General features: G+C 35.0%; 2 protein-coding genes and 1 non-coding gene across 9 annotated transcripts in view; all 3 read left to right on the top strand.

The window, feature by feature from the left end:
• qtrt2 (queuine tRNA-ribosyltransferase accessory subunit 2) overlaps positions 1 to 18,515 on the top strand; it is a 29,571-nt gene extending 11,056 nt beyond the window's left edge. Inside the window, exons 4-9 of one of the 3 annotated variants that reach the window (XR_015524349.1) lie at positions 571 to 647; positions 858 to 1,120; positions 4,845 to 5,064; positions 9,643 to 9,812; positions 14,356 to 14,455; positions 17,648 to 18,509. Coding sequence is in view for 2 of the 3 variants with exons in the window: in NM_001118896.2 (NP_001112368.2) it covers positions 571 to 647; positions 858 to 1,067; positions 4,865 to 5,064; positions 9,643 to 9,812; positions 14,356 to 14,455; positions 17,648 to 17,885 (995 nt within the window). In the remaining variant the exon portion in view is untranslated. 3 annotated transcript variants of the gene reach the window in all.
• vipr1b (vasoactive intestinal peptide receptor 1b) overlaps positions 1 to 25,720 on the top strand; it is a 738,286-nt gene that overhangs the window by 391,349 nt on the left and 321,217 nt on the right. The window lies entirely within an intron of this gene.
• LOC137489235 (uncharacterized) overlaps positions 23,896 to 25,720 on the top strand; it is a 53,450-nt gene continuing 51,625 nt past the window's right edge. The window contains exon 1 of the transcript XR_015524969.1: positions 23,896 to 23,983. This is a non-coding gene — a transcript (uncharacterized LOC137489235). The remainder of the gene's footprint in view (positions 23,984 to 25,720) is intronic.

The raw sequence follows: 25,720 nt of genomic DNA, 5'->3' as shown, positions 1-25,720 counted from the left end.
GTGACAAATCTGCAGCAACTGCGTGATTCTATCATGTCAATATGGACCAAAATCTTCCAGTAATATTTCAAGTACCACGTTGAATCTATGCATTTAAGGATTAAGGCAGTTCTGAAAGCAAAAGCGGGTCTAACCTGGTACTAGTAAGGTGGAACTAATAAAGCAGCCAGTGAGTGCAGAAAACACACACACACACACACACACACACACACACACACACACACACATATATAATTTCAACATGTGTTACTTATTAATATAACATCAACATTTAAACGTTTTATTTATTAATCTATTTTGTCAGTTTTGTTTATTTTAGTATACAAAAAGTAGACAAAGAAAAAAAAATGACAGACATTGACTTGGCAGCTCAAAGAAAAACATGTTAATTTAATTTTCTTTAACAATTATTCTGTCCCAAGTGACAAAATCATTTTTTTATGGATTTGTATTTTTGTTAACAATATTAACCTTGCTCAGGAGCAGTTTTTTGTGACGTGATGTATGAATAAAGGCCTGATCCACAATTATAATTAACATTAAATCAATGGGTTTTATTTTTGTCCGCAGGTCTTCATGATACTGTGATTTTCTGCTCTCTTCATGATTCTGCAAGCCCCAGTCCTGCCGGTCACGTCACCAACAAGGTTAGAGAACTGTATCGAATTGTTGTCTTCAGCTTCTTTTGTCAGTCAGATGGACTCAAATTCAATTAACGTCCTAAAGGGCAATTTAGTCAAATCTCATTGCTTTTCCACCACTGCGTTTTGGCTCAGAGAGAGCGCTTTTGCGTCCTTTAAAGCAATGCCACCCTTCAGTGTTAATTGTCAGGGATTTAATGGTTTGTGATTTAACAGACAGTGTCGGTGTGGGGCAGTGGTGGAAGGATAGAGCTGACGGCGGCTCGGTTTATGTCGATTCAGGCTGCCGTCCAGCCCGACTGCTATCAGAGCATGGCAGACGGAGAGACCTGGCAGGCCAATACATCTCGCAAGAGAGTCCGCAAAGCAGTGGACAGGACTCTGGCCCATCTGGATGAATGTCTGGTCCTGCACCAGAAAACTCAGGTCAGTACACAAAAACACACTGAGAGCAGAATGCTTGTCACTGACTGCAGGATGCTTTCCCCATCAAAATGATAAATGGCCACTGGTATATTCTGAACTCCTCAGCTCTGGACATAAATGTGTCAGGGAGAACGATAGAGTCAGACAAATCAAACTTTTTTTAGAAGAAAGTTTTTCCTAAATTTAAACTGCCTTCATAGTGCAAACATGAAAATCGTTTTGGTGTGGTAAGGGTTGAAAGGATGAGAAAAATATCTAATAAATGAGATTGTCATCACTATTAGCTAAGCTTGTCTGTAGTAAATAATAGTATGTGGACTAAATTCTTTCTTTCTTTCTTTTTTCCCTCTCTCTCTCTCTGTCTTTATGTAGGATTTATATAAAATATGTGTTAAAGTCTTAAGAAAAAAGTTTTTTTTTTTGAGCGGATGCTCCATGGCGTGATATTTTACAGTTGAAAGAGGATGAACACCCTCCAAGGTGAACTTTGTACAAGTCACCATTAACTAAAAGACTCTAGGATCTGCAGTGAAGATTTTTGCATGGTGCAATTGCAATGTTTATTTTTCTCAATTGTAAGTCCTGATATTGGCCACGATTGCCCTTTCTGCTTACAGAGAGTAACTGTATTTCATGCATTGCAATGTTCCAGACTTGAGCCTTAGTTTACTGTTTAACATGTTTTTTGTGTTTTTTGAGGAAACCTTTTCCACAAACATTTTATCTGTGTGTTTAAATATGTTCAGAGAAAACATTTTAAATGTCAACTTCTTAATTTTTAATAAAAAAAGCTAAAAATACGGTGTATAGTACCAGAAAGCATGCAATTTAATGAAATATGAGTTTAAAATTTTAAGTCAACAATAGTTCTTGATTAAACAGAATTTAAAGCCATGGATGATCTTCCATCTTTTGACTTGTGGTGTTATTGTGTTTTTTTCTCCTCTTTTTTTGTTAGTTAATTGTTTAGATAATGTATTCATATTTTGTCATAAAGTGTGTAAATCTTTTTTTTTTTCTTTCTTCCACCCTTGCTTTTTAAAACTTACTTCATCACAACCTTTAACCTCTACTTTGAAACTTTTCATTCGTTCATTGAAAATAAAATAATAGAATAGTCAAGATTCATAAAATAATTCAATGTGCCGAATATACATTGCTATTATATTAGTACAAGTTTGTGAAATTAAGTGTTTTGTTGTATTATACCTAAAGCATAATGTATCTTCAATTAGTGATGTCTTATTTATTTTATTTTCGGCTTAGTTCCTTTATTAATTACAATGGAACCGCCAACTTATCCAGCATATGTTTTACGCAGCAGATGCCCTTCCTGCTGCAACCCAATACCCATAAACACTTACATTCACACACATACACTATGGCCAGTTTAGTTTATTCAGTTCACCTATACTGCATGTCTTTGAACTGTGGGGGAAAACTGGAGCGCCCGGAGGAAACCCACACCAACACGGAAAGAACATGCAAACTCCACACAGAAATGCCAACTGACCCAGCCGAGGCTTGAACCCACTACCCATTGCCCCCACCATGCTGCCCAAGTGATATCTCACGTACAGTAATTGATTTTATATTATATATTTTTTTCACATGACCTGTTATTTGTTGTTAAATTAGATGAAACCATTATATTTTACCCCATAAATGTTAAGTTTACCCCATAAAGAGAGTTTCACAATGTAATACATTTATAGCAATTTAAACAAATCATTAAAAAGTCATTTAAATGTGTGTTAAAAGTCTTTTATAGGCAGCAAGTTGGTTAAATCTTAGTTGGCTAATATTGTAAATCTTTAATCACACAGTTTGAAAATTCACACTTCAAATTGCCAAAGATTACAGTGCTGAGAGTGTGGAAGAAATTATTACTCTTGTGAAGTAGTTAGCTACAGGCATTGAATCCTGGACATGCTGTGAGACTTGAAATACTGTAATTGCATGTCTTTTATTCAGTATACTTATGGCTGTCTTACAATCGACATAATGAAATAACTGTAATAAAATGTAATAACTATGATGTGCTCATGAGCATTTTCATCGTCAGAAATACTGAGTAAATGGTAAATTTACAAGCCAGTTAAATATACATAATCAATTTAGTGATTAATTTAGAGTATTTTCATTCCTTTGTGGTGTTTTATAACATTAAAAGTATTAGGATAAAGAGTTTTTACAAATAAAATCTTTGCAAATATCTAATTATAAAACATTTGTTTTGTTGACTGAACATTATTAACAGCACATTAATGATTTTGTATGTTAATTAAAACACTCAAAAACCTCTACTCCACCACATAAATTTACAGGTTGTGGTTAAAAAGCTGCTTTAGTTATTTGTAGAAAAATACAGATTTATAAACGGATATTAAACAGATGTAAAAATGCAGATTTATTTTTGTAAAGTAAAATTTTAAATATATTACAAAATTTAGACAAAATTAACAGATTTTTAGGCATTTACCCCACCCTTACCACATTTATATTTTTTATTTTTAAAGCAAATAATTTTTTGCCATTGTATGAACAAATGGGAAAAACAGCAAAAACACAAAGTAACCATATGATGATTTCTGTAGCCTTCAGGACTAAATCAGGACCAAAAGTGCATTGTTTTTGAAATAAATAGTTATTGACAATTATTTGAATCTATAAATAATTATTGATTGTGTGTTTTTTTTAAATATATTTTATAGTTTTTATTTTAGTTGTTTTCCTGTTTGAATCTACACCCAGTGGAGGAAAAAGTACTGAAAAATCATATTCAAGTTAAAGTGCCATTACTTGCCTAAAAATGTAGTGCAAGTAGAGTAAAAGTATCTGTTGTAAATATTACTCAAAGTATGAGTAAAAAGTAGCCCTTTTAAAAGTACTCATGAGTAGTGAGTGAGTATTTTGCTGTGAAAAGCTTATGCGTTTACATGTAATTTGTGGATGTGTAAACGTAACATTCTGTAGTGCATGTAGTTATTGCCCAGCAGGCACACAATGTCATAGGACGTTAATATTGGGTTAGATTTAGGTTGTGATGTCAAGTGACCAAAATTCAATGTCTAGCCAGTGTCTGAGGATAACGTTATTTTGATGTCTAATAATGACATTAAATGATGATGATATTTGGTTTGGTTTAAGGTTGTGTTAGAAAGTGACCAAAATCCAATGTTGAGCCAACATCTTAAACCAACATCCTATTTCGTCAAATACTGATATTGATTTTGGACGTCTTCTTGGACACTTTTAATGCTTCCAAACAGTTTGTTGCATTTATAAATCGCCCATGTCTTGAGATAGATTTACAATTATGAGGCGATTTACCTTCTATGTGTGATTTGATTGAACAGGAATCACAGGACTGATTTTTCTAATCCCCATAGACAAGAAAAAATAAAGTAGTGACTGCAGGTTGAAGGAAAGTAGTGAAAGTACAGATACAGCACTAAAAATGTACTCAAGTAAGAGTAGGAGTACACATTTTTAAAACTACTCAGTAAATTACAACTCCTGAGAAAAAGTAAATAATTACAGTAATTTGAGTATTTGTAATTAGTTACTTTACACCACTGTCTACACCACAAATGCAGTCTGACAGAATGCATTTTTGACCACGTCTGGAAGTGGTCAAAAGTGGACAAGCTGAAAAACTTTTTATACTATCCCATTTACGCCTATATTTTGCATAGTCCACTAGTGATCAGATCAACAAAATAATGCATCTTGAAAAGAATGCACAGCATGTACATTTTCAAAAAACATTTGCAGACACTGTTTTTGTCCTCCAGGAATTAAAACATGCTGAGATATTTGGGGTTGTGGAAGGTGGAGATATTTTGGAAGAGAGGCTCCGCTCAGCACGGGAGACTGCTAAGCGTCCTGTGGGTGGATTTGTCCTGGATGGATTTCATTCTTCTGCCATGGACCAGGATGTGAGAGCTCAGCTGATTCAAGAAACTTCTGCAGAGCTTCCTCAGGAAAAACCCAGGTAAGACAAAGTTGATTTAAAGAGATTTTAAACTCAAGAACATCAATTTCCTTGTTCTTTTGACATGTTTTTTGTTCGTTTGACTTTTACGGAACTCCGGAAGGGACGTAGTGGAGGAGAAAAAAATTGGCTGGGTGAAAAAAAATAATGGGTGAAAGAAAAAAATGGGTGTTAGGAAAATATATATTTCTAAGTTTTTGCGTTCCCTCGCAAAGATGTTTTGTGTTCCCTCGCAAAGTTTTGCGTTATCTCGCAAAGATGTTTGGCGTTCCCTCGCAAAGATGTTTGGCGTTCCCTCGCAAAGATGTTTTGCGTTCTCTCGCAAAACTGTTTCTCCACAAACACTTCCTGTTCACTGCACTCACGTAAACCCTCCCGTTTTTGCTGAAATTCTCCCGTATTTTACCATTCTACCCCACTTTCTTTACATTACTGTGCGTCGATCGTCGACTTTCATATGCTACCTCTGAACCAGTGAATGCATGTATAAGCGCTGACTGACAGACGCGCTCTATACAATAAACTGATCCCAGATCAGCGTCTGTACACGCCATTTACAGGGGAGCGGTTGTATGTTTAAACAGACAAATACACTAATAATATGAAACATCCTGCATGTTTTGTTTTAAACAGCTTACTTTTTCTTAAATGAGCACAAACAGTTTCTATAGTAATGGACTGCTTTCATTATAGATCTGTGCATTCTTACAGAGACACCTCTGTTATCAAACTAAACAAAACATGAGATTCATTTGCTGCTCACTTGTTTGATAACAGAAGTGTCCCTTTAAATGGAGCGTACAGACGCTGATCTGGGATCAGTTTGTTGTATGGAGCGCGTCTGTCAGTCAGCGCTTATACATGCATTCACTGGTTCAGAGGTTGCAAAGTGAAAGGCGACGATCAGCGCACAGTAATGTAAAGAAAGTGGGGTAGAATGGTAAAATATGAGAGAATTTCAGCAAAAACGGGAGGGTTTACGTGAGTGAAGTGAACAGGAAGTGTTTGTGGAGAAACAGTTTTGCGAGAGAACGCAAAACATCTTTGCGAGAGAACGCAAAAACTTAGAAATATATATTTTCCTCCCACCCATTTTTTTCTTTCACCCATTATTTTTTTTTTCACCCAGCCAATTCTTTTCTCCTCCACTATGTCCCTTCCTGGGGTTCCATAGACTTTTGACATGTCATTGTATTATACTGTAAGACCTCCTACACTGTAAAAAATGTAATAAGACAACAAATATTTTTCTGTTATTTTAACTTATTAAAGTAAGTTAATCAGGTTAAGTTAATCGGGTTTCAGCCAAATCTTTTTAATTATGCAAAGTTTACCTTAACATTTTAATCACTTTAATTTAAGTTTACATGGCTAGAATAGTTAATTTGATTCAACTTAAAAAATTAAGGCAGCATTACTTTTTTACAGTGCATATATTTCAGAACTCATATTGCCAAAATGACAGATTGTGAAATGTGACACTTTATGTAATAGTGTGGTTAAACTCCACCTCCACAGAAGTAAATTGACCACTGCCTGTTAAGCTTTGCCCAAAGATCCACACAGGCAAAAAACAGATGTAAGCAAATGCACATCTATAAAGAAATCAAATGATGAAATTGGCTCTGAAAAACAAGATGTCAATAAGTTCCTTATTTATGATCTGAACATTAGGAATAAATGGATGACTTAATTTTTAATGAGTTTCTGCCTCACTTCAGTAAGAGTGTGTACCTTTGTTTGCTTATTTTACCTCACCTTAGTTTAGAAAACAAGGAACAAATCTACACTGGATTTTCAGAAAGAAAGATGATCCTCTGCAAATATTGGATTTGTAGGGAACGATGCCTACAGCGTTTACTATAAAGCACTTACCATGTAGCTTTTTTTTCCTGTTTTAAATCACACCAGTCCTGGAGGGCAGGTGTCCCTACAGAGTTTAGCTTTAGTTTGCGTCACCACACTTGCCTGGATGTTTCTAGTATACCTGGTAAGACCTTGATTAGCTTGTTCAGTTTTATTTGATTAGGGTTGGAGCTAAACTCTGCAGGGCACCGGCCCTCAGGAACAAGTTTGGTTGACCCCAGTCTACAATCTACCACAATTATTTTAAGTGTGCTCAGGATAGAAATAGATTATTACTTTAAAGTTATGATGTTTTGTGATTTAAATAAAAAACATTGACGTCATAAGTCTCAGAGAACAGTTCAAAATAACCAAAATGGCAGTTAATGACTGCTTTAAACGCCCACCTCACAGGCTGAGTTGGAGATTTAGTGGTTACTGTAGATGTTTCTCATTCTATTACTCTCTGATTATGCACCTCAGTTCTCAGCAACCATAGCAACACTCCATCCCATCAGGAGCCCCTAACAAGCAACTCATGCCATTTGGAGAGCTGGAAGTGGTGAGCTTTGAAAGGTTTCAGTAGAAAGCTTGAGCTTAAGGTCCTGGTGGTGTAATGATCGATTTCTCTCTGGTGGAGATTGATTGAGAGGTTACAGAATCAAACAGAGACAGCAAGACAAAGGCTAGAAGTGAAGCAGTGTGAATCTGGAAGTGTCCTTGGGGCCCAGTGGGGTCTTAAGAGGGCTGTTCCCCACCAGGCTTTATACTCTTGTTAGAAATCGACATTTCCCTTGGGTGCATCTCCGGTCACAAATAACTGGAGCTGGAGAAGGTTGTGAGGCAGTCAGGCTGGAGGACAGGATACATAATTTACAGTAGGTTTAGAACAGGACACGATGTTTCTGTGTTTCTCTGCTGCAGTATTTATGGACAGTGATGTGTTTTCATACTCTTATATGTGCACATGAACTTCCATTGTAGTTTAATTTAGATATACAGTGCTGTGAAAAAGTATTTGCCCCCTTACTGATTTATTCATTTTTTGCCTGTTTTTCACACTTTAATGTTTCTGATCATCAAACTCATTTAAATATTGGTCAAAGGTAACACAAGTAAACACACAATGCAGTTTTTATATGAAGGTTTTTATTAATAATGAAAACAAAATCCAAAACTTCATAGCCCCGTGTGAAAAAGTTTGCCCTCTATTAAAACATAACACTGGTTCATCACACCTGAGTTCAATTTCTCTGGCCACACCCAGGCCTGATTGCAGCCACACCTATTCACAATCAAGAAATGACTTGCATAAGACCTGTCTGACAAAGTGAAGTAGACCAAAAGATCCTCAAAAGCTAGACATCATGTCAAAATCCAAAAAAAATTCAAAAACAAATAAGAAATAATATATATATATATATATATATATATATATATATATATATATATATATATATATATATATATATATATATATATATGACATCTACCATTGTGGAGAATGTAATAAAGCCTATTATAAAACTTTGGGACCGCAGTGAACTACAGGAAGAGCCATTATCTACAAATGACAAAAACATGAAATGGCAAATTACCTTCCCAGGAGTGACCGGGTAGCCAAAATCACCCCAAAAGGGCAGCTACAACTCATCCAAGAGACCACAAAAGATCCCCCAAAGCAACATCTAATGGTCTGCAGGCCTCGCATGCCTCAGTTAATGTCAGTGTTCATGACTCCACCATAAGAGAAACTGGGCAAAAATGATATGCATGGCAGAGTTCCTAGATGAAAACCACTGCAGAGCAAAAAGAACATACAGGCTTATCTAATTTTTGCCAGAAAACATCACGATGATCTCCAAAACTTTTTGGGAAAATACTCGGTCAATTGAGACAAAAGTTGAACTGTTTGTAAGGAGTGTCCTATCATATGTGGCTTAAAAGTCACATCGCATTTCAGAAAAAGAACGTGAAACAATTATTAAAATGTGGTGGTGGTGGTGGTAGTAGTGTGCCGGTCTGGGCTTTCAAGTAGAATAAAGATATTTTAAACTGTAATAACATTATAATTATGTTTTAATCTAATAAATGCAACCCTAGTGAACACAGGGCTTTCAAAAGCATTAAACATTTTACTGACCTCACTCTTTTAAACTGTGTAATTGTCTTTTTGCTATTTGCTGCTTACTTTGTTTGTTTGCTAAACTATCCAAACTTTAAGGGTGACCTCAACAACAATCTATGTTTTAGTGCATGAGTTTGTCAATGTGTTTGAAATGGGTTTTTAGATCTCCATTGAACCTTAGTGTGGGGACCTGCAGAAAAAAAAAACTGCAGATGTGCTGGTCTTTGTATTAGTTCTTATTGATTTACCCTGGGCTGAGCCTGGCTTTGATTTATCACTGAGGTTCACAATAATTTGTCTTTCAGAGGTGGAGAACACTACTCCCAAAACCAATAGGGCAAAGAAAAAAAATTTCCAAAGCACCAGTTTCATTTACAGTATGACGTTCATTCAGTGTTTAAATATTTTTTTTCTATCTCAGCTTAACATGCAGAGATGACTATGACCTTTAATTAACCTTTATATTTAACCTTTAATTAATAATAACTCCCTTTAAGGCATATAAGGATTACATTTTACTGATGTAGTGCATTTAAACCTTAAAAGAACTCTTTTAAAGCAGGACATTCAGTGCACTGATGTTGAGTTTTTGCTGTCTATGTCAGACTGGTGCTGGGAGTGGGCCGTCCTGATGAGGTCATTAGCTGTGTTGAAGCTGGAGTCGACCTGTTCGAGAGCTTTTTCCCCTTCCAGGTGACGGAGCGAGGCTGTGCCCTTTCATTCAACTACACTATTGATCCTGACCCGGAGACGGCAGGTACATCAGCCTCTACAGGTGTGAAGAAGTCCTTAGTTGCATTATTGAAAAGATATTACATGTTTAAAGTGTTCATTTTCAGTATAATTTTTTTAAAATCATTTATTCACCACCATTCAAGATGTTTATTTATTTCTTCTTTTGGTGAAAAATTTCTTTTATTTTTGTGGGTATTTTCTCCGATTAGTGGACTTAAAAGCTGCTTAGTGGTTTGAGCTTCCAAACTGCAGATTCATTGCAGTTTCAGAAGCATGTAAGGATGTTTGTTCGTTGGGATTCTATTGGTGATTTTCCTTTAAAAAAGGAAGGCAGAATTATTAGGCCTTTGGAATAACAATAATTTTATTTTTTCACAATTGCAGAACAAATTGGTTCAGTATCACATTCCTTACACATACGTTTCTAAACTTTAGAACACATTTACTTTTATACCCCAGGCAATATATTGTTTTAAGCTACTAAAATATGAATAATAGTTGCTTTTGTAAACTTTTCAACATGAAAAGATGTCAGAGGAAAAATAAACTTTCCATGTTGCTATATACACTAGCTCAGCAGTTCTCAACTGGTTTGGCCATGGGAGCCACATTTTTACATGGTCATCAAGCCACGACCCAAACTTTTAGGAACTATAATAGAATTTTAGGAATTAAACTTAATTTGTATTTATTTATTAACATAAACAAGTAGTGACGGATACGTCATAAGAAATTCACCAAGACTTACAAATAAACACTATTTTATTGCTTTCATTTAACAAAATGTATCAAATTATAGAAATATTACAAAGTAAAAACGACAAATACTGTTAATAATAAACTGTTAATAAAACATGTTTTCTGGTTTCTAAATGTTGTTTTAATTTAGAAGGTTTCATGCTCTCTTATGAGAGCACCTCACTACATATGACACTGAAGCTATAAATCTTTTTCGTCGTCAATATATGTCCATACTTTACATATTCGGGGTCGTACTTGTGCTTGACATATTTGTTACAATAATTAAATGAAACTTCACATGTCAAACGGTAGGGTTGTCGCGCACGCATTTCAAAATAAAAGTCCGATATACGCAAAATAAGTAAAAAATGTAACTTTTTTTTTTTAACACTCTCTGAAAATGTTCCCGCGACCCAAAAATGGGACCCACCAGTTGAGAAACACTGCACTAGCTGACAAAAGTCTTGTCCCCTATCCAAGTTTTAGGAACAATAAATAATAACTTGACTTCTAGATGATCATTTGGCATCAAAAGGGGCTTATATGAAAGGCAAAGACCTCAAGATTATATAATCATGCCTTGATTTTTAATTATTTAATTAGGATAGTAAGGTCTGACTTTGCTGAGACAAAAGTCTTGTCACCCAACAGAAATAATGTACAGTATAGAATATAAAGTCATAGTGCTGTGGAAAATTTTTTTTTATCTGGAATGGCAAAATAAGTGTTCTTGCAGGACTCTCAGAGTTCATCCTCCATCTTACCTCAGACATGCTCAATAATGTTAATTTGTGGTGACTGGGCTGGCCAATCCTGGAGCACCTTGACTTTTTTTACTTTCAGGAACTTTGATGTGGAGCCTGAGGTATGAAAAGGAGTGCTATCCTGCTGATGAATTTGCCCTCTCCTGTGGTTTGTAATGTGATCCGCAGCACAAATGTCTTGATACCTCAGGCTGTTGATGTTGCCATCCCCTTTGCAGATCTCTCGCACGCCCCCATACTGAATGTAACCCCAAACCATGATTTTTCCTTATCAAACTTGACTGATTTCTGAGAGAATCTTGGATTCATGTAGGTTCTAATAGGTCTTCTGCAGTATTTGTGATGATTGGGATGCAGTTCAAAGGATGATTCATCGGAAAAATCTACCTTCTGCCACTTTTTCAAATGATCAATTAGAAGTCAAGATATTATTTGTTGCTCTTACAACTGGGACTTTTGTCCTATAGTGTATTAAAACATCCCTAAATTAAAAGGTATAGGCATCTGTTAATTACATTTTTCTTTCGCAGCACACTAAAGTACACTTAAGTTCTGTGGTTCAGTTGACAACAATTATATTTCTCTTGCTGTTCAAAAAGCAGAAAATACAGGGTTAAACCATTCTGTTTTTAAGAAAATAAAAATAAAAACCTAAGACTTGGCTATATATCGATCAAAATTCATTTGAAGAATATTTACCATATTTTCAAGTTTAGTCGTTGCCATAGTTACATATTTTTTTCTCTCGTATGTGTGAAACTGGCATAATAGAATTTTTTTTAACACTGAACCTTTCATTTTAGGCGAAGCCTGTATCAGATTGTTCTTGTGACACAAAAGAGCTGCTTAGCACAATAAAATGCCTGTATAAAGTCATTTTAAAAGTGTCAGCTGCCAGTTCAGTGCCAGCAGGAACAATGAGCCACATGTGGGATAGTTTTTTATCCTCAGCATGTGCTTTTGGATAATTAAGTTTGAGTTTAAAGAACAACATTTGTAGAGAGCGTGTTTGTTCAGGCCCCAGTTGGATTAAATAATTACCTTGTTTCAAACATACCAGAGCCTTGGGAATCCGTCTCTTGTCTTCACGGTCAGCAGGAGCACACATCAAGTCAAACCTCATTATGGTTTCACACAATCTGGTGTTGCTTTCTACTTTTCAAAAGCATATCCTGTAAGAATAGCCGTCCTGCTGTATATCCAGTGAGTATCTAGATCACATGAAGACGCATTAAAAATTCACTATGGGGCATAAATAATTGATTGGGGCTGTTTGGTGTGCAGCATGCTGTTCTAAGAGGAAGCTAATCGATGTGTTAGGATGGTAATAGAGTTCAGGACAGGGACTTGGAGAATCGGGTAAGAAAGATATGAATCCTCAGCCAATTAGAGAGCTCCAGTGGGAGTCGGGCCATACACTCGCCCCAATCCGTCACCTTTTGTCACTGCGGGTCATGAGTTTTAATCCACTCACTACTCCTGTTCTCTTTCACACCTGCTCTACAGCACTCTAAATCTACACTGTGCTCTCTTTTTTCCTTATATACTCAAAAATATATTTATATTGTACTTTTGTTATATGTTTATCTTGTATTCACATGACTACTGGTAAGTGGTTTGAGATGTACAGACCAGCAAAGTTATAGTTAACTAAACCATACATCTAAGACTTTTCTCAGATTTTTTTAACCTAAAATAAAATCAAACTCAAATTTGCATTGAAAAATGTTGGTAGTTGCCAAGGAAATGTTTTTTCATTTTCATTTGACTGAATACACCACCTGAAAAAAATCTTGCCATTGATGTCAGTTGCAAGAGCAATAAATAATAATTTCACTTCTAATTGATAATTTGGAAAAGTGGCAGAAGGTAGATTTTGAATGTTGAACTGCATCTTCAGACCTATTGGAATCAGCATGGACGCAAGATTCTCATAGAAATCAGTCAAGTTTGGTAAAGGAAAAATCATGGTTTGGGGTTACATTCAGTATGGGGACGTGTGAGAGATTTGCAGAGTGGATGGCAACATCAACAGCCTGAGCTATTAAGGCATTTGTGCTACCCATTACATTATGAACCACAGGAGAGGGCAAATGCTTCAGCAGGATAGCACTCCTTCTTATACTCCAGCCTCCACATCAAAGTTCCTGAAAGCAAAAAAGGTCAAGGTGCTTCAGGATTGGCCAGCCCAGTTCCCAGACTTTAACATTATTAAGCATGTCTGGTGTATGATGGAGGAGGCATTGAAGATGAATCCAAAGAAACTTGATGAACTCTGGGAGTCCTGCAATAACGCTTTCTTAGCCATTTCAGATGACTTTATTAATAAGATATTTGAATCATTGCAGAGATTTATGGATGCAGTCCTCCAAGCTCATGGGAGTCGTACACAATATTCATTCTTTTTCCACTGCACCATCACTTTATTTTCTATACTGCACATTATTTTTGTTAAGTGACAAGACTTTTGTCTAAGCAAAGTCAGACCTTACTGTCTAATTAAATAATTAAAAATCAAGGTATGGTTATATTTCATTTTGGTAAAATAAGCGTAATCTAGAGGCCTTTGCCTTTCATATTAGCCACTTCTGATACCAAATGATCAACTAGAAGTCAAATTATTATTAGTTGTTCCTAAAACTTGCATAGGCAAGGCACCTGATCTTTTTTCCATTCATTAATCTTTGTTAATAAACATTTTTTAAATAAAAGTTTCATTGTTAATGTTAGCTCCAATAGGTTTTTATGTTAGTTTTATTTTAATTTATGTAAAAATGATCCAAACTACATAATACAATTATAATAGCTACTTGGTAATGCTAAAATAATGATATAAGCAACACCCCGCACACATATAAAAGTCCACTTAATATTTGTACATTAAATCTGCTGTACAATATCAATATTTTCACTCGGTTACATGAAAATGGCACGTTTTATTGACATGCACACACAAGACATAAAAAACACCCACTTTGATCCAGTCATGAAATGTGTATGCCATTTAATTTGCCTTGTGATAAATGTTCAATCGTGTGTGTGTGTGTGTGTGTGTGTTTTTGTGTATATTTGAAACAGTGTTGGAATGCAATGGAGAAACACCTGAAGTCAAAAAGCCGAGTGCAAATGAAGATGTGGAAAATATGACGCCTTTTGAAATCAATCTCAAAGACAAAAGGTATGTGTATGTAAAAGGGGCCAAGGACGTGCCCTTTCACGCCTCAAACGCATAAGATCATATCAGATGAAGCCACCAATGCTTTCATGCACATCTAATGCTTTCTTTCATGATCTCAGTCACCTCAACTTGGATATGAGAGTAAATAAATGCAATATGGCAGTAATTCATACTCACTTTTGAGCTCATTTCCATAACATTGGCTCTATCACTAGAGTCGGATCAGATTAGCGGTCAAAGGAGCGATGTAGGATATTAAACTAAAGGATTTCCAACCCCCAACATCCAGTGTCTTAAATCTCATGTAGATGACAACCAGAGGATAGGATAACACGCTGTTTTACTGGATATTGAAAAAACAACTAAACTGTATTTGAGATGAAGTATTTCTGTTTGTTATGTTATTGGTATTTTCCTTTTGTTGTTATTCCATATAAGAAGTGGTATGATAGTAATATAAGCTGAGACAATATTATATGCTATTCCTTCTATGCTAATGAAGGATTAATGGGACATTCCAGAAAATAACAAGTAACTTAATAAATAACTTTGCCTGCTTTAAGGCATTGAGATTCTTTATCAATCATGATAAAAACTGTAATGGAGTTAGATTAAATACAATGGAGATAAATGATTGATTTAAACACCCCATCCTTCAACTGCTTCCTGTTTCCGATTATTGGTTCAGAATAGCAGTGTAAGCTTCAAGCCTTACAGGAATATAGAAACCGTATTCAATACAGTTTTAGGTAACTTTGGTATCACATCTCATCAATACGCACAATAGAAAGGGGACTTCAGGACTTTTTGATTTATATTTCAGCTTAATTTTCAGTTTTTAGACCCAGATTTTACTAATGTAAAAATACTCATGTAAAAAAACACATTATAAAAATGATTTTCCTTATAACATGCTTTGAAGCTATATCTCCTTTTAAAACCCAAATAAATATTATTTCTTCCTTTTTTATTTTTTATTAATTTCTTATTTATTATATTTTATTGAAGTTATTTCAGTAATTTTCTTTTGCATATGTATTTGTTTGTTTTTGAATGCATTTTTTTAAATTTCAAATTATTTTGATTTTATTTTATTTATTCAGTCAGTTTATAATAATATTGGCTTTATTTTTGTGTACATATTTATTTTTATTTTTATTTAGCATTGCAGATTTCTGCTTTTAACTTATTTTTACAATTTGCTTTTTACAAAAAATTAGTTAAGTTTTTAAACATTTCAATAACCTGGCGTAAAATCAATGTCATTAACAGACAAAATTACTTAGGATCTTTTATTTTACCTTCTAGACCTATCATTTCTTTTTTAGGGTAGGTTTCATAGGTTTTTTTTTTTTTTAATGTGATTTCAAATATTTCCTTGTTTATTTATTATTTTTTTTAGTGCATGTATCCTTGTATCTATTAGGGCTGAACAAAATATAATTTGAGCATCGATTTTGCAGTTTCTGTATCTGAAATAGTCACATCACGGGTTTAAATGATTTATTAAGGCAAGACAAGTTTATTTATATAGCACAAAAACAAGAATTAAAAGAAACGCGTACAAGAAAATAAAAACAACAAAGAATAAAAGTTATTAAAAACAGATTAAAATGTGTTAAATTTTAAAAGAATTAAAAATAAGAAAAAGACATAATAGTGTGATCTGTTGGACGTAGTGCAGTGCTCAGTCAGTAAAGGCACAGCTAAACAGATGTGTTTTCAGTCTTGATTTGAATGTGCCTAGTGTTGGAGCACATCTGCTTGATCATATCTGGAACTGATTCCAGCAGCAGGGGGCGCTGTAGCTGAAGGCCAATTCACCCTGCGTTGTCTTAACTCTCAGAATTTCTAATTTACTTGATCCTAATGATCTGAGGGATCTGTTAGGTTTGTAATCTGTGAGCACATCTGTAATGTATTGAAGTCCTAGGCAATTTAATTGTTTATAGACAAGTAATAATACTTAAATACTTAATTACTTTAATTGTAATACTTTATTTAAGGTTGAAAATAAAGATGTTATTAAATATTAGTTGCTTTATTTATTTATACAATAGCGACCATGTTATTTTACATTTTTATTCTTCAGTTTCTGTACTTGAATACTGTTAGACTTTCCAGAAAACAATAAAGCACTATTTATTTATTTATTTAATAATTTATCTTGCTTGTAATTTATTATAATTTATGCAGATGCACCACATAGAAAAAGACAGACTGATCATCCCAGTCGATCTAAATTAAGGAAATCTTTCCAAATAGAGCTTGTCAAATCATCTGGTGAAATTATATTCATATAGCAATGTATATTGCGGCAAAACAAAATATCTCACTGTCAGATTTTTCCAATATCGGGCAGCCCTATTATGTATATTTCTCTGCTATGCTTTTAATGTGTATGTAAAGCAATCTGAGATGCTACTTTTAAAGACGCTAGCTACCTTGAGTGTCCAAACCTTTTCTTATGAAGGGCCACAAACCAAACTTGATTGAGTGTGATGAGCTGAAGTTAAATATAGCAAACTCTATTACATTAAAGTTTCCATGGGTAATTTCTTGATTTATTTGATATATAAAAAATAATAATATATCTTTTAGTTTTATAATGATTTAAATATATCACATTTATAACAGAATAGTTACATTTGTCAAGTTGCACTTGTATTTGCTTTGATTTGTCATGTGACTATTTATATTTAAAGAAATCTGATTTATTTAGTAATATGTAGTTAAAACAATTAATTTCAGTGTACTTTTTTTGTGGCTCAGCTATAAAACAAAAAAAATAAGTTACATCAAATTATAAGTTACCATCTCTGTTAAAGGCATTCGCTCCAACTCTTTTGCATGATTCTCACTCTCTTCTCAGGTACAGTGAGCCAAATCAAAGGTTACTATGGGCCAACTTTGGCTTGCGGGCCCTAGTTTGGGCATATCTGCTATATAAAATAATGTTTATCAGTTTTATCATGTTGTAGCAATTGTTTCTCTTTTAAAACCTGGCATTCTTTTTTTTCTAATTTTATTGATTGATTGTTTGCATTTTTTTCTTTTGTTGCATTTTATTGCAAATTTGTCCTTGAATTATTTCTAGAATTTGCATCAAAAAGTCCATACATTTTAATTCCCTCCAACATCCAGCAAACCTGTTGTGAAAACAAATCCCCTTATGTCCTTTCTGACTTTCAGATATCGTGATGATTTCCGGCCGCTTGTGGAGGGCTGCGTTTGCTACTGCTGTCAGAAGCACATGAGAGCATATGTCCATCATTTACTGGTGACCAACGAGCTACTCGCCGGTGTTTTACTCATGCTGCACAACATGGCACATTACCTCGGCTTCTTCAAAGCGCTGCGGGACGCAATAACCAGCGACCGTCTGCAGGACTTTAAAAACACAGTTCTTCATCGCAGACAAGGTGATTGAAATGATTGAGGGCATGAAAATAGAAAGAACACCTACGTCAGACTAATCTTTCTGAGTTTGTGCTTTCATGAATGTAAAGATAGATTCTGACGTCTGTGTTCTTGCCATGCAGAATATCTGACAAAAAAAAGAAGTGCTAATTTGAGTGACACTGCAAAAGCTTTTAAGATTTCCATGACTCCTCTCTGGGTTCATTTATGGATTTTAAATTTGCCGTCTGTGCCATCAAATGAACAATTTCTTTTAGAAGGAGCATTAATAACAGCAGAAAATTACCTTTTTTAAAGTGCAGCACTTGCTCGAATTCTTTTCTAAAGCCTTGAGAAATGACTACCTGCTGTTTTGCTCGGCACACGTTTCTGACGAGTTATTGGGAAATGCTGCATTCATATCTAGTTCATTTTTCACTGTGATGGTGTTCTATAATGTTATTATTTATTATTTTACTTGATTATTATTGTTTATAATCAATCAAGCAGTTATGTTACATCCTTTTATTTCATGTGTTTTTAATGTTTTTTTTTTACCTTAAGCAAATGTGCAAACCTTTTTTTTTTTTAATTTTCACATTCCTATTCATTCTTTTTAAACTTTACAATAAATGCACATCACAGTGCCTGTAAACCTTTTGTTCACATTTTACTGCCTAAAGTTTTTTATTTATAAAACTATATGGGGCCACACGGTGGGTCCGTGGTTGCCTTACAGCAAGAAGGTCGCTGGTTCGAGTCCTGGCTGAGCCAGTTGGCATTTCTCTGTGGAGTTTGCATGTTCTCCATGTTCATGTGGGTTTCCTCCTAGGGTGCTCCGCCTTTCCCCACAGTGTAAAGATATGCACTATAGGTGAATATAACTGTGTGAGTGTGAGTGAATGTGTGTGTGTGTGTGTGTGAGAATGTGTGTGTGTGTGTGTGTGTGTGAATGTGTGTGTGAGAATGAGTGTGTATTGATATTTCCCAGTACTGGGTTTTAGCTGGAAGGGCATCTGCTGTGTAAAACATATTCTTGATAAGTTGGCGGTTCATTCCGTTGTGTCGAGCCCTGATTAATAAAGGGACTAAGCTAAAAATAAAATGAATGAATGTACAGGTTTGTCTATGTTTAGAAGTACTAATCAAGTTTATGGGTATAGCAAGAGCTAGTATTGTTGGTGTTGTTTAGGGAGTAAAATCTTTTAATCAAAATAAACACTAAAACAAACAAAATAATTTATATAAATTTACAAAACATATAAAAAAAAATTGGTGGGCCGCACGGAATCTGCACATGCAGAAAATTTCGTCTATTTGCTTATGTTAATGTGTGTAAATATACATTTATTCTGTTTGATATTTATTTCAGTACAGTTTTTGATTAATATGCAGATGTTTAAAAGACTTGCATATGTACAATACAGTTTGTCTTTTAGTAGATGTATTTTGTTTACTTTGTTTATGTATATCTCAGTGCTTACCACAAGTTTGAAGTATACTTGCGGTGGAAGCACTAAAATTAATAACAATGCGACAAACAAAACATAATTAGATTTTTAACATTATTTTTTTTTTTTTCTGTTGTAAACTTTTGCTTTTCAACCAGTTAAAGTAAAAAAAGACTGTTCAAATAAATAAAAAAATCCACTCTTTTTACTTTTATGCTATTCAGGAGCCATGTGCACCCACTGACAGGTCAAATTGGCTTCTCTCCATCTCTCATTCAAGTTCATGTTGCTTTATTGGCATGACATTTTATACAGTATTGTCAAATCATTTTAGATGTATAAAATATGTAATATATTAACATAATTAAATTAATAAAATATCCAGCGAATAAAAAAATAAATGACAGAAGCAATATCTCTAAAAATGATAATAATTGCAAGAATAAAATGTGTAGATTATTGAAATAATCCAGCAGTATGAAACTGGTAAAGGAGAGGAGATTTTCCACTACTTAATCACTCACATATGTTTGGTTATATTGGGTGGATACATAAAGAAGTGTAAAAGGATGATGATGATAATAGTAAAAAAATGTGTCAGAGTATACTTGGGGGTGGTCATTAAAATACCTGGGCGACCTGCCCAAGTAAAGTCTATGTGTGGGAAGCAGAAATAGCAAAAATGATCTGCAGATTCTGTCTGGCCTTATTCATTGTTACTTAATTAGCAGTTTTTGTAATAGTTTAATGATGATTAAGTAGTTCAACCATATAGGAAAGATTTCAGAATTATTTTCAATGGAACAAATTTTAAGTAAAAACAAAAACCCCTGATTAAAAACAATAATCCACAAGTAATTATTATAATCATTATCAGCAGTTAACTTTAGCAAAAACCTGAACGTTATTAGGAATCAAATTCATCGTTAAAATGTTTGTAACTTCAGTACATTGCTTCCAGCTAAAATGTGAGTCCTCTAGTCATAAAATTCTTTTATTCAATGAAAAAAAGTTGTTTTGACTGATTCAGGAGAGAAATATTCACTGATCAAGCACTGTTTACAAGTGAAAACACTCCAAGCGGTTGTAAACAAACATACAGAGGATCCTTTGCTGAGCAAGTGAAAAATCTGTTCAGACGAAGAAAAAAAACCCTCATCTACATCTTGGATGGCCTGAGGGAGAGATAATCTTCTGCATCTTAATTTCTGAGTGAACTATTGCTTAATAGATGTTTATTTAAAAGCAAGTATCATCACATGTTAATTTGACAACTTGCGAATGCTTAGGAGTTTATAAGACTGTGTAAGAAAGTTATTGAAAAAAATACAAAATCTGGCCAAGTACCAACTAGCATAGAGATGTACTGCAGAAAAAAAGACCAATAGTAATTTTCTTTTAAGCAAATGTAGAAGAGTAAGTTGAAGTGTGGGGGAATGTTGTAAAGAGCAAATGTGAGAAGGTTGGAGAAATAGGAAAGCAAAGAGGAAAGCAATGCAAAGTGGAATTAAATCGTTTACATTGCTGTTTAACAAAGGCATTTCTTAAAGGTGCTGAATGTAAGTTTTGATTCTTCTAAAGCAAAAACATGCCATAATATGTTTGCAGATATTTAAGAAGCATGCCAAGTGAACATGTTTATCTGAAAAACAATACTGAAGTCAGATATTCTGTTTTGAAAATGTGCATTACGTGCAAGCATTTCTATTTTTGTTTTGGTCCCTTTAACCCGCCCAATGCTAGTTTAGCCACTTATATTTCAGCACCTCGGGTAATCTTGGTGGAAAACAGCATATTTGATTTATTCAGTCAGGAAGGATATCAAAGTATGCGTCCGTGACCGAAATGCGACCTCTGGTGGATGGTAGCAGACCACAAAATAAGACGCAGATTCAGAGTTCATATATATATGAACGTGAACATTAGGTGAGCAGGTTAAATCGTAAAACCATGTACTAACAAAACGATACATGACGAAATTTGCTGTAATAATAAAATTTGGCTGTTTGCACTAGAACAGTGGTTCTCAAACTGTGGTACGTGTACCACTAGTGGTACGCAGGCTTCCTTCTAGTGGTACGCGGAGGAATGAAATATGTCATGTAGGCCTACGTGCTACATATATTTAAAAATTTATCTAAAATTATGTGTATAATATGCCATATATGACATATAGCCTATATATCTGAAGTAATCTGCCACGTTTTTTTAACTGTGCAGAGTTGTAGCTGCTTTACTGGGCCTACTACGCTACTGTATTTCAATACTACTCATTTTGGTGGTACTTGGAGAGACAATTTTTTTCTAAGGTGGTACTTGATGATAAAAGTTTGAGAACCACTGCACTAGACAAAACATGACAGAAATGTAAATACAGTCATTCAGAAGCACATAATAGTACACTTACTGCACTTCAATGAAATAGTAAAGTTTATAATCTAATTATTGCATATTAAACCTCTTTAACATTGATAAATGTACACGCTGAATACCTTTCGCTGAGTCACAGCTCTAAAGTTAAATTTCAAAAGGTTTATTTTATTTTCAAGATCTTAGGTAAATCTGCTGCTGTTTTCAGTATATGACAATAAGGCCCAATCCCAATTCTATTTTCGTACCCCTACCCCTTCCCCATGGCCCTTAAAACAGAGTGTGAAGGGGAAAGGCTTCAAAATTCACCCCTAAGAAATGGGACAGCACTGCAACACCTGTACACGTCTTCATATTTCATCGCAATCTCTTACTTCATATGAGATCAGAGAATTGGGACACTCCTACTCTTTCACAGGAACGCACAAAACGTGGGGTAAGGGGAAGGGCTAAGGGGTAAAATGGGGATTGGGCCTAAATGTCATGTAAAATGGCATTTAAACTCACATTATTAGCCTTTAACACTGAATAAAGCCCAGGAGGTGTACCTGATGTGATCATTGTCAGTTTATCTTGTTGTTCAGCTGCAAGAAATAGAAGCCGTTACCAAAATAGAAATTTCAGGTGTTGGTTAGGACAAAAACGTTTTAATATGGAAAATATTCCTTGTATCGCGTGCTGTTACTTTATTTAGAACACGGTTTAAATCAGCCTATAGGCTCGTTTGTCAGACACACTCCTGTTTATGTGTTCAATCTCGCAATTTGTGCTTGCGTGTACTTTGAACCAAGAGTGCAATACCTAGTTCAACCGCTAGGAGTCAAACTTTCACCCCGCACCTTTAAAGCTTACATAATTCTAATTTAAAAGATGTATTGTATTTTATGGTTTCAAATACTCGCTGATAATGATGCCAGAGTTTTTGCAGTATCTGTGAGTATTTCCGATACTAGTATTGGTATCGGAACAACCCCTATTAATTACTCACCTTCATGTCGTACCAATCCCCTGAGACTGAGAAAGATATTTTAGACCAAATTCGAGAGCTCCCTCATCCTCCATGCTGTTCTTGGAGCTTTGTATACAGTTGAACCACTGAAGTCACATTTTTTTAATGTTTTTTTTTCTGGACTATAAACTTCTCATGACTTTTCCTGTCAATGGAGGGTTACAGATATCTCTCATATTTTTCATTAATTCATTTTCTTTTCTGCTTAATCTAAATTAATTTAATCTTTAGGGTTTGGAAAGGCACAAGGGTGAGTAATTAGTATCATACTTTTCATTTTTGAGTAAACTAACTTAAACATTTTCAGATTTCTGATAGCCACTAAGTATGTGGTACAGTCTTGGTGCATAAGTGTGCTGGGATATGAGCGATAACAAGTTGCATTTGCATTTAAAAGCTCCAGTGCCACCGTCTCCCAGCAGGTGGGTTCCTCCCCATGTTTTAGCCAATTACTTTCCCCGAAGAGCCTGGAGAGATCATTAAAAAAAAAAGTTGGACGACTTTCCTCTGCTAGTGGAATGCTCTTGATGTAGACTTCACTTTTAACCCAAACCAGCTTTCACTTGTCACAAGGGCTTCATCTCTGTCACTTTGAGATTTTGAGACAAAAGTCAATTTGGCAAATGTTTTTTATCAATAACTGTGGAAAACTTTGATATTAACTTTCAATAATAGAGAAGTATTCGCTGGAGTATGAAGTGCGGCAACTAGCTCCAGTCTCTTCTATTAATCATGAAGTTGACAGCCAGCTTTTATACTTTGTGTAATTGGTCTTTTTAAAAAAAAAAAAAAAAACATTGAAATGGACTTTTAGCCTCCTCCCTGTAGTCTTGTACCTTTTGATATATTTTTTAATGATCTTTTTCCATATAATTTTTGCGACCTATTTAGTATAGCAGGAGTGTTTGAAATGACTTTGTGTTTGGTTTCTCAAATAGACGATTTCTTTTTAGATTTACTGTCTGATTGAGAAAGATTCTTTATTGCTTTGTTAACACAGATGTAATTTATCTGCAAAAAGTTGCCCTTTTTGCTATTGCTCTCTTACAGCTTCCAGATCATATGTAATTTGAATTTCCCAGTGCTTCTACTTGATTTTTCAAGTGATCTGATGAGGTGTAGGAATAGATTACTGCTCTATATATAATCTTTCTCTTTGCTGTAAGTATGAATTTTTATTTAAGTTGAATGTCACTTGTGCTGCTTGTCAGATTTACTTCAGAAGCGGCTACGGATGAAGTAAAACTGAAGGGTTATTCTTGTGGGGGAACTTGACCTTTCAGTCCTCCTAACGGCTCAGTTAAGTGCAAATCCTTTTTTCTGCCTCTCCACATGCCTTGTTTCTTGAATGATATATGAAGGCCTGTGATGTTACATATATTTGTTAAATTGATGATGCAGAGCAAATTCAGTTATTCTAAATCACAAAGAAACTTCCCTCTCCCTTCACTGCATGTGTTGTTTAAGTCAGTCTTGTCCTGCATATTTTATTAGGAGCGGTGTCAAAGGAAATTAAGTTCTATACAGTACGTATATTCAAGAGTCCGATTCAATTATTAAAGAGGTCAGAGCACCTTAGCATTGGGATTTTATGATGAATGATCCCATAGCACCTCACTTTACTTAGAGTTCACTGAATTTTATGAGAGAGGATGAGGGAAAGGGCCTTTCTTCTCTAGTCCTTCTGAATTAGAAAGTGTCTGTTAAGAAATCCATTAAAGCACTGATTCAGCAGGAAACCTATTATACTGTAGGTGCAGCAAATGTACAGTTATTATGAAAATATCACTTTATTTTGCTATAACTAGTGGCTAACACATACTATCTATTCAGAAAGTAAAAATAATTGGACAAAAAAATATTATTAGGATATTAGGATATCTTATTTTGCACCAAGAAAACAAACCAAAAAACATTAGGTGACCACACAAACACTACGCTAATATTACACTAATATTACTATTAACAGTAAAAATCATTTTAAACATCAATGGAGAACAACAGGGTCATGTTTGCATGACACTAGTGGGAATGAGCCAGAGATTAATTTTATATAGAGATGTAAAAATAATGTGGTCATATTAGCGCAATTGCAGATTGCAGAGATATATTGCATTTTAATTTGATTCAATTCACCTTTTTTGTAAAGCGCTTTTAAAGTGTAGATTGTGTCAAAGCAGCCTCACATAAAAGATCATAGTAAATTGGAACAGTGTAGTTCAGTTTTCAAAGTTTAAGTTCAGTTCAGTTTGGCTCAGTTCAGTGTGTTTTAATAATCACTACTGAGAGTTCAAACACTGAAAAACAAATCCATCGATGCGCAGCTTTACAGATCCCGAACCATGCAAGCTAGTGGCGACAACGACAAGGAAAAAACTTCACCAATTGGCAAAAGTGAAGAAAAAAACCTTGAGAGAACCAGGCTCAGATGGGCACAACCATTTCTCCACTGGCCATTGTCTTGTGCAGAGCTGCAGTCTAAGTGCCAGAGGCTGAAAGCTGGACCTTAGCGAAGACTCGTCAGCCCCTGGAGCGTCACAGGAATTAGCCACATGCTCTTCACTCCTCCATGACCACCACAGCAGCTGCTCAGGATACAGCCTGGTCCAGGATATGGAAACCTTGTGATCATCTTGTTGTGGTCTTGGATCGAATCAGTGGCGCTGCGTGGTCTGAAAGCCTCGGGATGAGTATCCCCAGGTGGAAATAGAGAATGAAGAGAATAATTAGCGTAGCTGCTGTTCATAGTGTATATAAACGAGATGAAGAAACCTGTGTGGAGCACTTTCATGTATCATATCACAAGCGTATGCTTTACTAAACAGGTTTTTAGTCTAGTTTTGAACTGCGAGAGTGTGTCTGAGCCTCGGACGTTATCAGGAAGGCTGTTCCAGATTTTAGGAGCCATAATTGAAAAGGCTCGACCTCCTTTACTCGACTTTGCTATTCTAGGTACTACCAGAAGCCCTGAGTTTTGAGATCTTAAAGAGCAAGTTGAATTGTAGCGAGACAGAAGGTTGGTTAGATAAACAGGAG

The sequence above is a fragment of the Danio rerio genome, chromosome 24, assembly GCF_052040795.2.
Source record: "Danio rerio strain M-AB ecotype USA chromosome 24, GRCz13ab, whole genome shotgun sequence".
Classification (NCBI taxonomy): Eukaryota; Metazoa; Chordata; class Actinopteri; order Cypriniformes; family Danionidae; genus Danio; species Danio rerio.
This window is presented reverse-complemented; position numbering and strand designations above follow the sequence as displayed.